The sequence below is a fragment of the Haliotis asinina genome, chromosome 6 (assembly GCF_037392515.1).
Source record: "Haliotis asinina isolate JCU_RB_2024 chromosome 6, JCU_Hal_asi_v2, whole genome shotgun sequence".
In the NCBI taxonomy this organism is placed as follows: Eukaryota; Metazoa; Mollusca; class Gastropoda; order Lepetellida; family Haliotidae; genus Haliotis; species Haliotis asinina.
In genome coordinates, this window is record NC_090285.1 from 12,777,644 (window position 1) to 12,792,036 (window position 14,393).

The following is a 14,393-nucleotide window of genomic DNA, read 5'->3' on the forward strand; positions in this document are numbered from 1 at the left end:
TTTGTGGACTTACGTACCCTCTCAGGAGGACAATACTTTTACAACACTTCAACCCCCTTTGAGGGTACAGCCACTAACAATTCTAGTTACTAACCTAAACTACCAATCATTAAAATACATTTATATAGAGAACATATAACTCAAAATTCAACCAAGAAATCAATTTCCTTTAAAAATCCAAGAATTAAATGAGCGCTGACTGTGTTAAAAAGATCCTTAACAGTTTGTACAGAGAAATACGTATCCCTTATGATGGAGAATTCAACACAGTCAAGCAGGATCTGCTTGACCGTGACTCTCACCACAAGGGATACAAAACGGAGGATCCTCGCCTTTTAAAAGGTATGCGTGAGTGTATCTTGTATGGCCAATACGACATCGTCGCAAAATGACTTTTTCAAATCTGGAATGACAACCCAAGTGTGTATAACCAATGTAGGGTTTTATCTCATGTAGTTTATTTATACCTACTTGGGTGTCCCACCTCTTCTGCATCAGATCACGAGTGTAAGCTCTAATGCTATCTTTGTAGTCAGAATAAGGAATAAGAAGTGGTGTCACAGATTTGTTGAGTGCTGCCTTGGCAGCAAGATCGGCCATTGCGTTACCAGAAATGCCAACGTGACTGGGTAACCAACAGAAGACGATGTCGTACTGGCCAGTAGCAAGATCATTATATAATTCAATAATTTGGATGTTTACAAGAAAGATTTTTAATCGCCTGAAGGCAAGAAAGAGAGTCGGAATAGATTATATATTGTTTATGTTTATGGCGTCTTTGGATATATTTAAGAGCTGTTAGTATGGCGTTAGCCTCAGCGGTAAAAATAGAACTGTTGTCTGGTAATCTAGAAGATATTGTTCTGGATCCAATGACAGTGGCACAAGCTACTGCGCCACCGTCCTTGGACCCATCTGTAAATAAGGATTTATAACTTCTATATTTATGTTTCAGTTCATTATATTCTTGTTTATACTGTAATTCATTAGTTTCTGATTTTTTAAATGTGGTCAATGTTAGGTCCACTTGGGGCCTAACCAACTGCCAAGGAGGAGAAGACGGGAAGGAGCTATATTTTCCAGCTCAATGCCGGAAGATTTCATATTGTATAAGTCCTCACACAGAGGACTGAAAACACAGTTATATGCAGGGTTTGACTCACTGGAATATAATTTTGTTACATACTGTAAAGCTAATTTGATACGTCGATGCTCAAGAGATTGCTCATCGGCCTCAACGTACAGGCTGTCAACAGGTGAAGTTCGAAAGGAGCCAAGACAAAGTCTTAGACCTTCATGGTGAACAGAATCTAAAAGTTTCAGGTTGCTTTTACAGGCTCCACCATAGACAATGGAGCCATAGTCAAGTTTTGACCGGATCAGTGATCGATAAAGTGGCAGGAGGGTAGCTTGGTCCCCTCCCCATTTAGAATTTGAAACGACTTTCAACAAGTCAAGTGCCTTCAGGCATTTAGTTTTGAGGGATTTGATATGTGGTAGAAACGTTAAATGCGAGTCAAAAATTAATCCCAAGAACTTGGCCTCCTTTACAACTTTGATGGGAGTGCCATCTAGAGATAGTTCTGGGTCCTTATGTGGCTTATATGTTCTCCAAAAATGTATACAATTAGTTTTGGATTTAGAAAATTTAAAGCCGTTTTCAAGACGCCATTTATTTATTTTGTTTAAACACAACTGCAATTGCCGTTCCATAGTATGCATATTTTTACCTCGGCAAGAAATATTAAAATCATCCACGAAAAGCGATCCATCAATTGAATCGTTTAAAACTTTTGATAAACTGTTGATCTTGATGCTAAAAAGAGTGACAGATAAAATACTGCCTTGTGGAACACCCTGATCCTGATTGTAATGATCAGACAGGTTAGAACCCACACGGACCTGGAATTGTCTGTCATTTAAAAAGTTGGCAATAAATTGAGGCAAACGACCTCACAAACCAAAGTCATGTAAATCTCTCAAAATAAAAAGTTTCCAGGTTGTGTCATATGCTTTTTCAAGATCAAAAAAGATAGACACAGCATGTTGTTTATTAATCAGCGCGTTTTTAAGAAATGATTCCAGTCGCACTAAGTGATCGACAGTACTTCTGTTTTTTTACGGAAACCACACTGTATATCTGTTTCCAAGTACCAAACAAGTCGATTATTTATCATGCGTTCCATGGTCTCGCAAACACAGCTAGTTAGTGAAATAGGTCGATAATTGGACGGATCCGTATGATCACGTCCAGGTTTAGGTATTGGTACTACTATGGCGTCACGCCATGACGGAGGAAAGTTACCCGATGTCCAAATATCATCAAAAATATTTAGAAGAGTTTCTAGGCAGGATTCTGGTAAGTGCTTCAGGAGTTGATAATGACAGCTCCTGTAGCAGTGTCATGAGCTTGATCAAGAGCAGTATGGAGTTCATGAATAGAAAACGTTTCATTATAATCTTCCCCATTATCAGAATTGAAATTAATAGTTTTCTTTTCTTGTTGTTTTTGATATTGCTGAAATTTACGTACATAATTTGAAGAGGAAGAGTGTTTAGCAAGGGTTTCGCCCAGTTTATTAGCAATATCTGATTTATCAGTAAGCAACTGATCTCCATGTTTAAGATGATGGACAGTAGATTTAGTACCTCTACCTTTGATTTTCTGGACCATGTTCCATACCTTGGACATGGGTGTCCGTGAATTTATTTTGGATACATAATTTTGCCAAGATTGGCGTTTGTTCTGTTTAAAAGTACGCCGTGCTTTAGCATTTAAAATCTTAAATTTATTGAAATTATGCACCATGGGATGGCGACGGAAATAATGTTCTGCTTTTTTCCTTGCCTTCCTAGCTTGTTTGCACTCATCGTTGAACCATGGTTTTCTTATGTGTGGAACTGCTGAGGACTTTGGTATACACTCATCAGCTATGGAATTCAGTTCATTAGAAAAACATTTAATAGCATCGGGAACGTCAATAAAACGTTCAGGTTTAAGTTTGTCAGCACACAGTGTTTCATATAAAGCCCAGTTAGCCTTTTTAAAATTTCGTCTTGATGATGGAGGAACATCAGATGGAGTTACAGCTTTTAATACAGTAGGAAAATGGTCACTTCCACAGAGGTCATCGTGGACCGACCATTCGAATTCATTTAGTAGTTCGGAATTTGTCAATGACAAGTCAAGAGCAGAATAGGTCCCTGTACCAGGGTGTAAATATGTGCTTGAGCCATCATTATAAATACATAAATCATTGTCAGAACAAAAGGCCTCCAACAATTTACCTTTAGTGTTTGTATTTACACTACCCCAGAGTGGGTTGTGCCCATTTAAATCTCCCATTATAATACAGGGCTTCGGGAGTTGGTCATATAGAGCCTGAAGATCAGCTTTAGCAAACGTCAAAGACGGTGAAATATAAAGAGAGCATAGCGTAAACGCTACATGTAAAGTAATTCTCACAGCAACAGCATGCATATTAGTATTAAGTGAAACAGGGCTTTGAATAACGTTTTGTCTGACTAGAATGGATGACCCGCCAGTGGCTCTATCACCCGGAGTTGAAAAAGTATGATATGCATTAAAATGACGAAGGTCAAATGTATCTGGTTGTTTTAAATATGTCTCTTGGAGACATATCGTCGAAGGTGTAAAATCCTGGACTAATAGCTGTAATTCATGAAAATTAGTCCTCAGTCCTCTGCAGTTCCACTGTAGAATATTGTTGGAATAAACTATCTTTTAGGGGGATTTATTGGGGATCTACCCCGCACTCTTTTGGAGGGCGACAAGCTATGTGCCCTAGAATAGACGTTTTCAGAAACGTCCATATCTTCAAGAGACCCATATTTGTTGAACAATTGAATTTTATTTTGTGACCCTTTTGGAGCTCTGCGTCTTTGTTGTTTTGAAGCATCAGGCTTAGGCTTAGGTTTACTTTTAACAGTGTGTTGACTATCAGCTGTCGACTGAGACTTTGAGTTTCACTGAGATGATGATCTGTTATCAGAAGAAGACTTTAAAGTACTGGGAAGTGATTCCTCAGTCTGTGATTACATAGTAGGGGATAAAAGCTGTGGAGAATCGCAATTGACCCAAGTCAGGGTAGTTTGGCAGCCTGTAGATGATTTTGTTATTATAGATCTGGACTCAGATGGTGGTTTTGCGACTGTAGCATAGCTTTCTGTAAGGTCAGATCTCTTCACCAGTTTTTTTGCTTCAGAAAAAGAGATGTTTTGGGTATACTTTATTCTGTTTATTTCCATTTGCTCTCTCCAGATTGGTCGCCTGAGCAGTTGGTGCATGTTTTAAAGTCACTGTCACAATCTTCTGTTGTGTGTGTCTTCTCACCACAGTGAGCACACACAACAGACAATGTGCAGGTAGATACACCATGTCCATATTTCTGGCATTTAAAACACCTGAGCGGGTTGGGGATGTACGTATCAACCTGAATATTACAGTAGCCTGCCTTCACTGATCTGGGTGCATTTGGAGAGGAAAAAGTAAACAGATATGTATTGGTTTTGATGGTTTCGTTGTTTCTCCGGGTTGAAAAGCGCTTGACGTAGATTACACCTTGATCCTTCATTTCAGATCCTATATCAAGGTCCGACGTATCATCAAACAATCGATCCCGATCTCTCACGATACCTTTACTTGTGTTCAAGGTTTTATGTGGAGAGACCGTGACCGGAATGCCCACAAAAGATTTCATATTCATCAAGCTGGTTGATTGCTGTCTTTTTCCGCATTCAATTAACAGCGCACCCGAACGTAAGCGTCTAATGTTCTTAACGTCCCCAGCAATACCTTGAATACCCTTCAATACTGCGAAAGGGTTCAGCTTTAATGGTGTCTTGTCGGGAGTCTCAATAACAAGAAAACGTGGCCAATACTCGATCGAGAGAGACGGTCTGTGGTCGGTATCTACAGGATCAATTTCAAGTGGACGTTTTGTTTTTTTGGGGGTATGTCATAAGCCATGGTTGGTGTCATATGGTTCATCATCCGAGCTCCCCACCCACCACGGAGTATCACAAGGACAATGCTAAAGCAAGCGGGCCTCCAGCTTGCAGCACCAAGGATACTCGGATGATATACTCCAGTAGAAGAAATATAAATAATTAGTCTACCAGATTGGCCCATGAGCCATCGCCTTCTGGCACAAGACTCTAGGCAAAGTTCATATAATCATAATTTGGATAATTCACAATCGAAAAAGTTACAGATCACAAGTAGTGATAAGACTAAAAATCACAACAATTCAAAATCAAATTTGTGCACTGACACATACATAGTCCATGCACAGGGCTTGGCATGACCAGCCGATTGGTTGAATCGGGCCAATTCAACCACCCGTCTAGGTGAAGTAAGGGCCAAAGTGGTGTGTTGGGCAAATGGATCGCAGTTAAAAGCCCAACTGCCCTCAACCACCAGGATCCCGTCCTCCACCGACACGGGACGCAACCCAGGGCAAACAGGTTGCCCAATTTAGTCGCCTCTTACGACAAGCAATGGGGTGCTGTGGACACATTCTGTCCCGGGTCCACACGGGAGAAGAGCACTTAGCGTTATCGAGCACCCACCACGAGGAGGTGACTCTTCATGGGTGCCGGTTGAGACTTTGAATGTGACTGAGATGATGATGATTTGTGATCAGAAGAAGACTTGGATGTACTAGGAACTGATTCCTCAGTCTGTGATGACATAGCAGGGTATAGCATCTGTGGAGAGTTGCAATTTACCCAAGTCAAGGTAGTTTGGCAGCCTGTTGATGATTTTGTTCTTTTAGAGCTAGACTCAGATGGTGTTTTTGCTACTGTAGCATAACTTTCTTGAAGATCAGATCTCTGTACCAGTTTTTTTTTGCCTCAGAAAAGGAGATATTTTGAGTAAACTTTATTCTGTTTATCTCCATTTGCTCTTTCCAAATAGGACACTGTTTAGAAAATGACGAATGATCGCCTGAGCAGTTGGTGCATTTTTAAAAATCACTGTCACAATCTTCTGTTGTGTGTGTTTTCTCACCACAGTGAGCACACACAACAGACAATGTGCAAGTGTTCACACCATGTCCATATTTCTGGCATTTAAAACACCTGAGCGGGTTGGGGATGTACAAATCAACGTTAACATTGCAGTAACCTGCCTTGATTGATTTGGGTGCATTTGGTGCAGAGAACGAAAACAGGTACGTGTTAGTCGGAACAACCTCATTATTCTTCCGGCTTTAAAATCGTTTTACATCTATCACTCCTTGATTCTTCATTTCCGATACAGTGTCAAACTCAGTCATATCTGCAAATAGACGGTCTCGATCTCTTACAATACCTTTACTGGTGTTCAGAGTTCTATGTGCAGACACCTTAACCGGAACTCCAACGAACATTTCAGTGGACAGCAGATTGGTTGCTTGTTGTTTTCTATTACATTCAAGCAACAGAGATCCTGAACGCAGGCGTTTCACATCTTTAATTTCTCCTGCTATTCCGTGGATACCTTTTGATATAGCAAACGGATTCAGCTTTAATGGAGTTTGATCAAGAGTCTCAAGAAGTAGGAAACGTGGCCAATAATCAACAGATTTGGAAGGTCGCTGTTCATCATAATCAATGTCAAGTGTTTCGTTTTTTTGTTTTGGGTTTCGTATTCCATGCTAAGTGGTAATGATTCGTCATCCGAGCTCCCCACCCACCACGGAGTATCACAAGGACAATGCTAAAAACAAGCGGATCTCCAGCTTGCAGCACCAAGGATACCCGGATGATATACTCCAGCAGAAAAATTAAAAGATTAATAGTTCCACCAGATTGGCCCATGAGCCACCGCCTTCTGGGCATACGACTCTAAGCAAAAACATACATAAAATGATGGGTTTGAAATAACAATTTCAAAATAGCCAAGCATGAAAAATCAAAGCAACAGTTTTATAAATTTTGAGCATTACATAGTTGTAGCTCAGGGCTTGGCGTGACCAGCCGATTGATAGAACTGGGCCAGTTCTACCACCCGTCTAGGTGAAGTAAGGGCCAAAGTGGTGTGTTGAGCAATAGGAGCAAAATGGTTTAGTCTCCTACTGCCCTGAACCACCAGAATACCGTCCTCCACCGACACGGGACGCAACCCAGGGCAAACAGGTTGCCCAATTTAGTCGCCTCTTACGACAAGCAATGGGGTGGTGTGGACACATTCTGTCCCGGGTCCACACGGGAGAAGAGCACTTAGGGTTACCCAGCACCCACCACGACGAGGTGGCTCTTCATGGGTGCCGGGAGCACTAGAAACAAAGTGTCCCATAAACATTTACAAGTTTCCCTTCGATACCCAGACTTGTGAAATTGAAGTCGGTGGCTGGTTTGGTGTCTACAATAGAATACATATCTCAAGGAAAGCAGACATTAATATCAAACAATTTGAAGAAAATAGTGAGTTTGAAATCGCCATAGAAAACATCACGGTAAAACCCAGTATAAGAAATCAGAGATTGGCTATAACCATCAACTTGAAGAGACGTCCTCTGTTCTACATCTTCACCATCCTGCTCCCCGTGGTCCTTCTCCACTTCCTCAACAGTTTCGTGTTCCTCCTGCCTTCACAGAGTGGAGAGAAAACCAGCATGGCCGTATCTATGTTGCTCAGCTTCCAGTTGTTTCTGTCTATCATCAAGGATTCCCTGCCCGAGAACTCCCTGACTGCCAGTCTCTTCAGTCTTTACGTGTCTCTGGCCAACTTCACTAGTGTCGTCATCGTCGTTGTCAACATCCTTCTCCTCAAAATGAAAGAGAATCCATCACCGAAATGGATCGTAAGACTGTGTAAGAAGGCGTTACATAACGTTGATACTGGTAGTGTCAGTGTGGAGGGTGAAGAGGAGACCAGGCCAAAGTGGGAGGATATTGAAACTGAACTTAACAGGACCTGTTTTGCATGCTTCTTTGTTTTCAGTAGTGGTCTCACATCGGTGGTTATTGGGATGCTGACAAGATGAAGGCGTGCAAGTATTAGCCTACCGTGTTAATTGTCCGTTAGAATGTTAATGTCAGAGAATAACTGGTCCTGACGCCACGAGTGACCCTTGATTTAAAATGGCAAAAAGGTAAATTATATGAATAAATCGGTGCACTTGAAACAATATGTTTGTTTTACTATATACAGATACAATGGTAATAGCGAATGAGGATTAATTTTATATGCTTTCATCCTTGTGATATTTAACAGAAAAATGTTGCTTAAAAAGAAGACAACGCATTATGTGACTTTCACGTCAATAAGATTTTCTATAAAGTTTGGGAAAAACATCCCCGTGTGCACCGATTGTGCTCCATTCCCTTCGGATCTGTCTCTCTTTGCATGTGAACCGTAATTTCTGCTCAGTTTGGCAAGATCAAAACAAGGTAATTTTGTCAAGAGCTAAGCTTCAACTATAGCGATGATCTAATCGTTCAATAACAATGAGATAGTCAATTCCCTTTTCACGAACATCTGGTATTATGGCTATTTGATAATGAATGAAAACACATTCACTGTTACCGTGTTTTAGGATACTTCTCTTTACAATGTTTGCATTAAACATTGTGAACAGATTCAAATCTAAAGTGAAGACATACATTTTGAAGAAAACAGTGTCTAACTTTTTATTTTCGAGTTGTTCTGAGAGCGCAACTAAGCAGTACTTTAGGACAGGAACTGAGTGAGTGGATTTATATGTACCGTCACATCGACAATGGTAAATCTTAAAAACCTGTCAACGAAGGACAGTAAAATAGCTGGACTCGAATTTAAAACTAGAAATTAAATCTAAAACAGTTTAACTATAGATAGAAATGCAAAATAACGGCTATAGATCGAACTGGAACTGACGCTATATTAGTGTCTTAGGATGGTGGCAATGATGTGTCGAACTCAACATCACACTGCGACCTCATTCAATAGATCGTCTTTCTTCTTCCCATTACAAGAAGATTAGACGTTTAGACTCTGAATATTTAAGCCTGTTTTCATTGCAAACTGATGTGAAGAACTGAATCAGTTGTTACCACCAGTTTATCTCGTGCCCCAAGTGCTGACCCATACATACAAATACAGGGAAACAATGCTAAAGGATTGTATAGGATTTGAGTAGGCATTGTACATGTTGATAAAATACGGTAGATCAGATGCGACACGGAAAAGATACAATTTACACGTTAGTGATTGATAATGAGATTCCCATAGTTTACCTGACTCGTTGCCAGGTTCACACACGTGAAACCTACACCCTAACCTTATAAAATACACTACTGTACAGAATCAACAAGTGCATGAAAACTGATTGCCTCTAAACATTGCAATGAAACATGGACAATGTACCACATCTCAAACACAAAGATACATTATATTAACAATAAAATTATACACATACCATTTTGTTGGACCCCATGTATCCACTTTCCACACCTCAATACAACATGTCTTCAAACCACATGGCAATGAATGACTAAGAAAGAAAAGGAATGTAGTGAAAAGGGCTGAAGGACAAATGTCGTGAAAAACGAACCATCGACAATATCAGAGTCATCAGGAAGATGTTTCACGTGCCACCCCGTCCGCCCCAAGTCAGATGCATGAAGTCAGATGGAAGGCGTTAGATAGACTCCTGCCCGAAGTAAAGCCACGTGACTCTCTTTTCCACTTAATACAGGCCATGTAGAGTCATTTGCCAGGAACTTGGACTTCGGGTAACTCATTCATTCATTCGTATAAACATCATATTCTTATAGTTACACATTTGTTCACGTATATTTTCTGGTTTTAGCTTTACATTCATATAGTCATATTACTATATTTTTTTCTAGAGAGCGTTATGCGACTTTACAAAATTATCAGGAGGCTTTTGCCACCCTGACACTTGCGCGCATTTTACCTCTGCACTGATGCGCATTTTGTCGTGGTAATGCGTGTAGTGTAGATGGTATACATGAAAGCGTGAAGCCTCGTTTGTGCACTGTTCGCATCCTTAACACGCATGAGTTACGCACTTGCAACGCAATGCCTGACTGAAAATGATGCGCATTGTCACGCAATGGCACGCCATCCGACGACTAATATACGTCCAGGTCAAGTATTGTTGGCGTGTTGTCTGTGTCCAGTGTACGTCACAGTATGCATGACGCGCATGGTTCCAGCATGGGAATGCATTGCCACGTCCACTTAACGCATGCGTAAAGCAGTCTGTTTTAGGTCTGTTTTGTCCCGCTTGACGCCACGCTATAAAAATAACAAGTATCCCCCCAGCTTAATGCTTTGGACCTAGAAGATGTTGAACACCAGAGAACAAGCAAGATGGATAACAAATGATCAGCCACTTTATTGAACAGCTGAGATAACAAACGTTACATTCTAACTTGATCACGTTCCATCACGTGACACTTTGTCTTATGTGTAATACAATATGTCTGTCTGTCTGTCGGTCTGTCTGTCTGTCTGTCTGTCTGTCTGTATGTCTGTCTGTCTGTATGTCTGTATGTATGTATGCATGCGTGTGTGTGTGCATATGTGTGTGTGTATGTGTAAGTGTATGTGTAAGTGTGGGTGTAAGTGTGTGTATGTATGATATAATACATATATGTTTCAACGTTAAATCGAGGTGAAACAAAGTGACAAACTAAAAATCTGCTCTATGTTACTCATAGACTCGCTTAGGAATGCTTTCCTTAAAATATTCAGTATTCATGTACATCAGCTTTGTATCAGCAGAAATGTTACTTTCGTAGAACATTATAAAGGATCCATTAATTATAAAGTAATTTCCAATTTACAATCTGCCGCAGTCAGGAAGATATATTCCTGTAATGTTGATAGACTTGTTATACATAAAATTAAACCTCACACAATATGTTGGAGATATTGCTTTTGAATGTCACACCTGGTAGATGCGAAAATACATATACACGTTGACAAAACATAAATGTAGAAACCGCCCACAGTCTATAAGACACTTTCAATAAAATGACACAAATTGCTGCAATACATATGTATTCACGCCTGCTTTTTTCTTGTAGATCGTGATGACAAAATTAGATAAACGCGTCTTGTGTGTATGACTAGACATTTTCTTGTCATCCCCGAAAACGACCTGCCAGGGAAATCAGGTGTGATTAGCAGGGAAGTGATTCTAGGGCATAATGAGCCAAACGTTGTTTGATTTGAGTAAACCATTCACGACAAAAAAATCGCATTGTCTGGCGAACGATTAAAACTTGAAGCGTTGGGTAAATTGCACCATATTTATTATATGGGCAAGATATATTGATAGCTGATCTTGAAGCTTTTGTTTACTGAGAGCAAATTAGTGTTATTGATCCATTCTCATTATGTGCCTCTCTCTTTGGCTGACACTGAGGAAATATTAATTAGTTAAGGTACCAGGCTGGACCATTGTCTCGATTTAGAGATGAGCAAATAATTTTAGAACTAAAAACCCCAGAAATTTATGTCAATCCAGGAGAGTTGAGAGTGTCTGATGTCATCTCCATAGAAACAAACAATCATGACATAAATACCGACGAACCTAGAAACCTGTCATTCCTAAATAGCTCCGGGACTTAAACACATGCCTGAGAATATGCTGAATGCCAGGAACGTTATTATCCTGTTATGCATACTGCATGTTGCACCATGGAGCACATGTTTAATGTCTGACGGAGAAGTCACTGACGTCATCTTAAAAGGCTACAAAGTCCATCACAAACCAAGTAGTGTCGTTAACATAACCTTTAAAGCAGGATTGTTAAGTGTGCAAGAACTGGAAAATAAAAAGCAGTCTCTCAGCAGCAGTATGTGGATGATCTTCTCGTGGTATGACCCTCGTGTTGTTTGGAATGCTTCGTTGAGCTCGGAGGAAAGTATTCTTGCGGATTCGACCAAATTTTGGAAACCTGAAGTGGTGATTGCAAATAGTATCAAAGGAGAAGAGCTACTGCATAGTGGGGGTTCTCTGGTGGTTACCAGTCATGGAAATATTAAATGGCTTCTTACGGGAGCAATAGAAACAATGTGTCCTATAAACGTTTACAAGTTTCCCTTCGATACCCAGACTTGTGAAATTGAAATTGGTGGCTGGTTTGGTGTGCAGAATAGAATACGCATCTCAATGGAAACAGGAATAAATATGGACCAATTTGAAGAGAATAGTGAATTTGAAGTCTCCACAGAAAGAATCACAGAACCAATCTGTAATACAGATTCGCGATTACTTATAACCATCAACTTGAAGAGACGCCCCTTGTTCCACATCTTCACCATCCTGCTTCCCGTGGTCCTTCTCCACTTCCTCAGCAGTTTCGTGTTCCTCCTGCCTTCACAGAGTGGAGAGAAAACCAGCATGGCCGTATCTATGTTGCTCAGCTTCCAGTTGTTTCTGTCCATCATCAGGGATTCCCTGCCCGAGAACTCCCTGACTGTCAGCCTCTTTAGCCTCTACGTGTCTCTGGCCAACTTCACTAGTGTCGTCATCGTCATTGTCAACATACTTCTCCTCAGAATGACAGAGAAGTCACCACCGAAATGGATCGTAAGACTGTGTAAGAAGGCGTTACGTAACGTTGATATTGGTAGTGTCAGTGTGGAGGGTGTAGAGGAGACCAGGCCAAAGTGGGAGGATATTGAAACTGAACTTAACAGGACCTGTTTTGCATGCTTCTTTGTTTTCAGTATTGGACTGACAGTGGTTGCTCTCGGGATGCTGACAAGATGAAGGCGTGCAAATGTTAGCCTACCATGTCAACTGTCTATTAGAATGTTAATGTCATTGAATAACTGGTCCTGACGTCTCGACTTTCGACTGACCCTTGACTTAAAATGGAAAGGTAAATTATATGAATAAATCGGTGCACTTGAAACAATAAGATATGTTTGTTTTACTATATACAGATACAATGGTGATAACGAAGGGGAAATTAATTTTATATGCTTTAATCCTTGTGATATTTAACAACAAAATGCTGCTTTGAAAGACGACAACGGATAATGTGACTTTCACATCAGTAAGACCTCTTATTGAATTTGGGGTAAAACATCCCCGTGTGCACTGATTGTGCTCCCTTCCTTTCTGATCTGTCTCTCTTTGTATGTGAACCGTAATTTCTGCTCGGGTTGGCAAAACCAAAACAAGGTATGTTTGTCAAGAGTTAAGCTTCAGTTTTAGCGATGATCTAACCGTTCAATCACAATGAGATAGTCAATTCCCTTTTCACGAACATCTGGTATTATGGCTATTTGATAATGATTCAAAACACATTCACTGTTTCACATCGGCAATGGTAAATATTAAAAACCTGTCAACGAAGAACAAAAAAATAGCTAGATTCCAATTTAATATTAGTAATTGGATCTAAAATGGTTTAGCTATAGATAACAATATCATGTAAAAAACGGGCTATGGATCGTAGTGAAACTGACGCTATATTAGTGTTTTTAGGATGGTGATAATGATGTGTCGGACTTGACATGACACTGGGACGTCATTCAATAGATCGTTTTTCATCTTCCCATTACAAGAAGACGTTTAGAATCTGAATTTGTAAACCTAGAATCCGATCATGTAGATGCTGTCATTGCAAACTGGAGTGAAGAAATGAATCAGCTGTTACCACTAGTGTATCTCGTGCCCCAAGTCCTGACCCATACACAGAAATACAGGGAAAGGGCATGTAGGTTGCACCACAAGTTTTACCACAATGTTCGTCAAGTTTCGGGCGTTTGCTGTGTAAAGAGAGGTAAAGAAGTATGCATCGTCTGCCACATTAGGAGAGGTTGCAATTGGTTTCGTTGTTGAAAACTTCGATACTGGTGAAGGAAATCGATTTACTCTTAACAACATGCTTTTGTTTCTTCTCTTTTAGACATACTGGTGGTCTGTGTTTTCTCTCAGAATACTAAAGGATTGTGTAGGATTTGTGCATGTTGATAAAATATGCCAGATTAGACGCGATAGGGAAAAGATACAATTTACACGTTAGTGATTTCCTTGATAATGAGATTCCCATAGTTTACCTGATTCGTTGCCAGGTTCACACACGTTCCTGATCCAAGAAAGCCAATGTGTGACAATGTCCTATAGAGTCCACAAATATGGACCGTGACGTTTCAGCAACACAAGCTCTAATACCTGCTAAAAACAAAGAAAGTGCTTTTTACTTCTCCCTTCTTTTAAAATGGACACCTTCAGTCTTAAGGTTCTTGAGAAGAGTGTCAATATACTTGGAATAAGGTGACAGCCTAGTGTCACTGTCAGCTGTACCTGGACGATGCCCTTCTCTCTCTTGGCAACCTCGGTGTGCAGCCTTCTCTGTGTCCCTGGTTCTTGGCCAGTCCATTCTTCAAGTCTTCTATCCACTGCTGGTTCTGT

The 14,393-nt window shown here is 40.4% G+C and overlaps 2 protein-coding genes across 2 annotated transcripts; both read left to right on the forward strand.

The window, feature by feature from the left end:
* The first annotated feature begins 1,209 nt into the window (after positions 1–1,209).
* Positions 1,210–7,994, forward strand: LOC137286878 (neuronal acetylcholine receptor subunit alpha-9-I-like). Its single transcript, XM_067818892.1, has 3 exons — positions 1,210–1,256; positions 6,185–6,197; positions 7,335–7,994. Exons 1-3 carry the CDS (start codon positions 1,210–1,212, stop codon positions 7,992–7,994), a joined length of 720 nt encoding a protein of 239 aa, XP_067674993.1.
* A 4,161-nt stretch (positions 7,995–12,155) lies between these two features.
* Positions 12,156–12,740, forward strand: LOC137286879 (acetylcholine receptor subunit beta-type unc-29-like). Its single transcript, XM_067818893.1, has one exon. It carries the CDS (start codon positions 12,156–12,158, stop codon positions 12,738–12,740), a length of 585 nt encoding a protein of 194 aa, XP_067674994.1.
* The last annotated feature ends 1,653 nt before the right edge of the window (positions 12,741–14,393 follow it).

Coding starts and splice junctions, on each gene's coding strand:
- LOC137286878 (XM_067818892.1), top strand. CDS start 1,210: ATGCTCAAGAGATTGCTCATCGGCCTCAACGTACAGGCTGTCAACAG.
- LOC137286879 (XM_067818893.1), top strand. CDS start 12,156: ATGGACCAATTTGAAGAGAATAGTGAATTTGAAGTCTCCACAGAAAGA.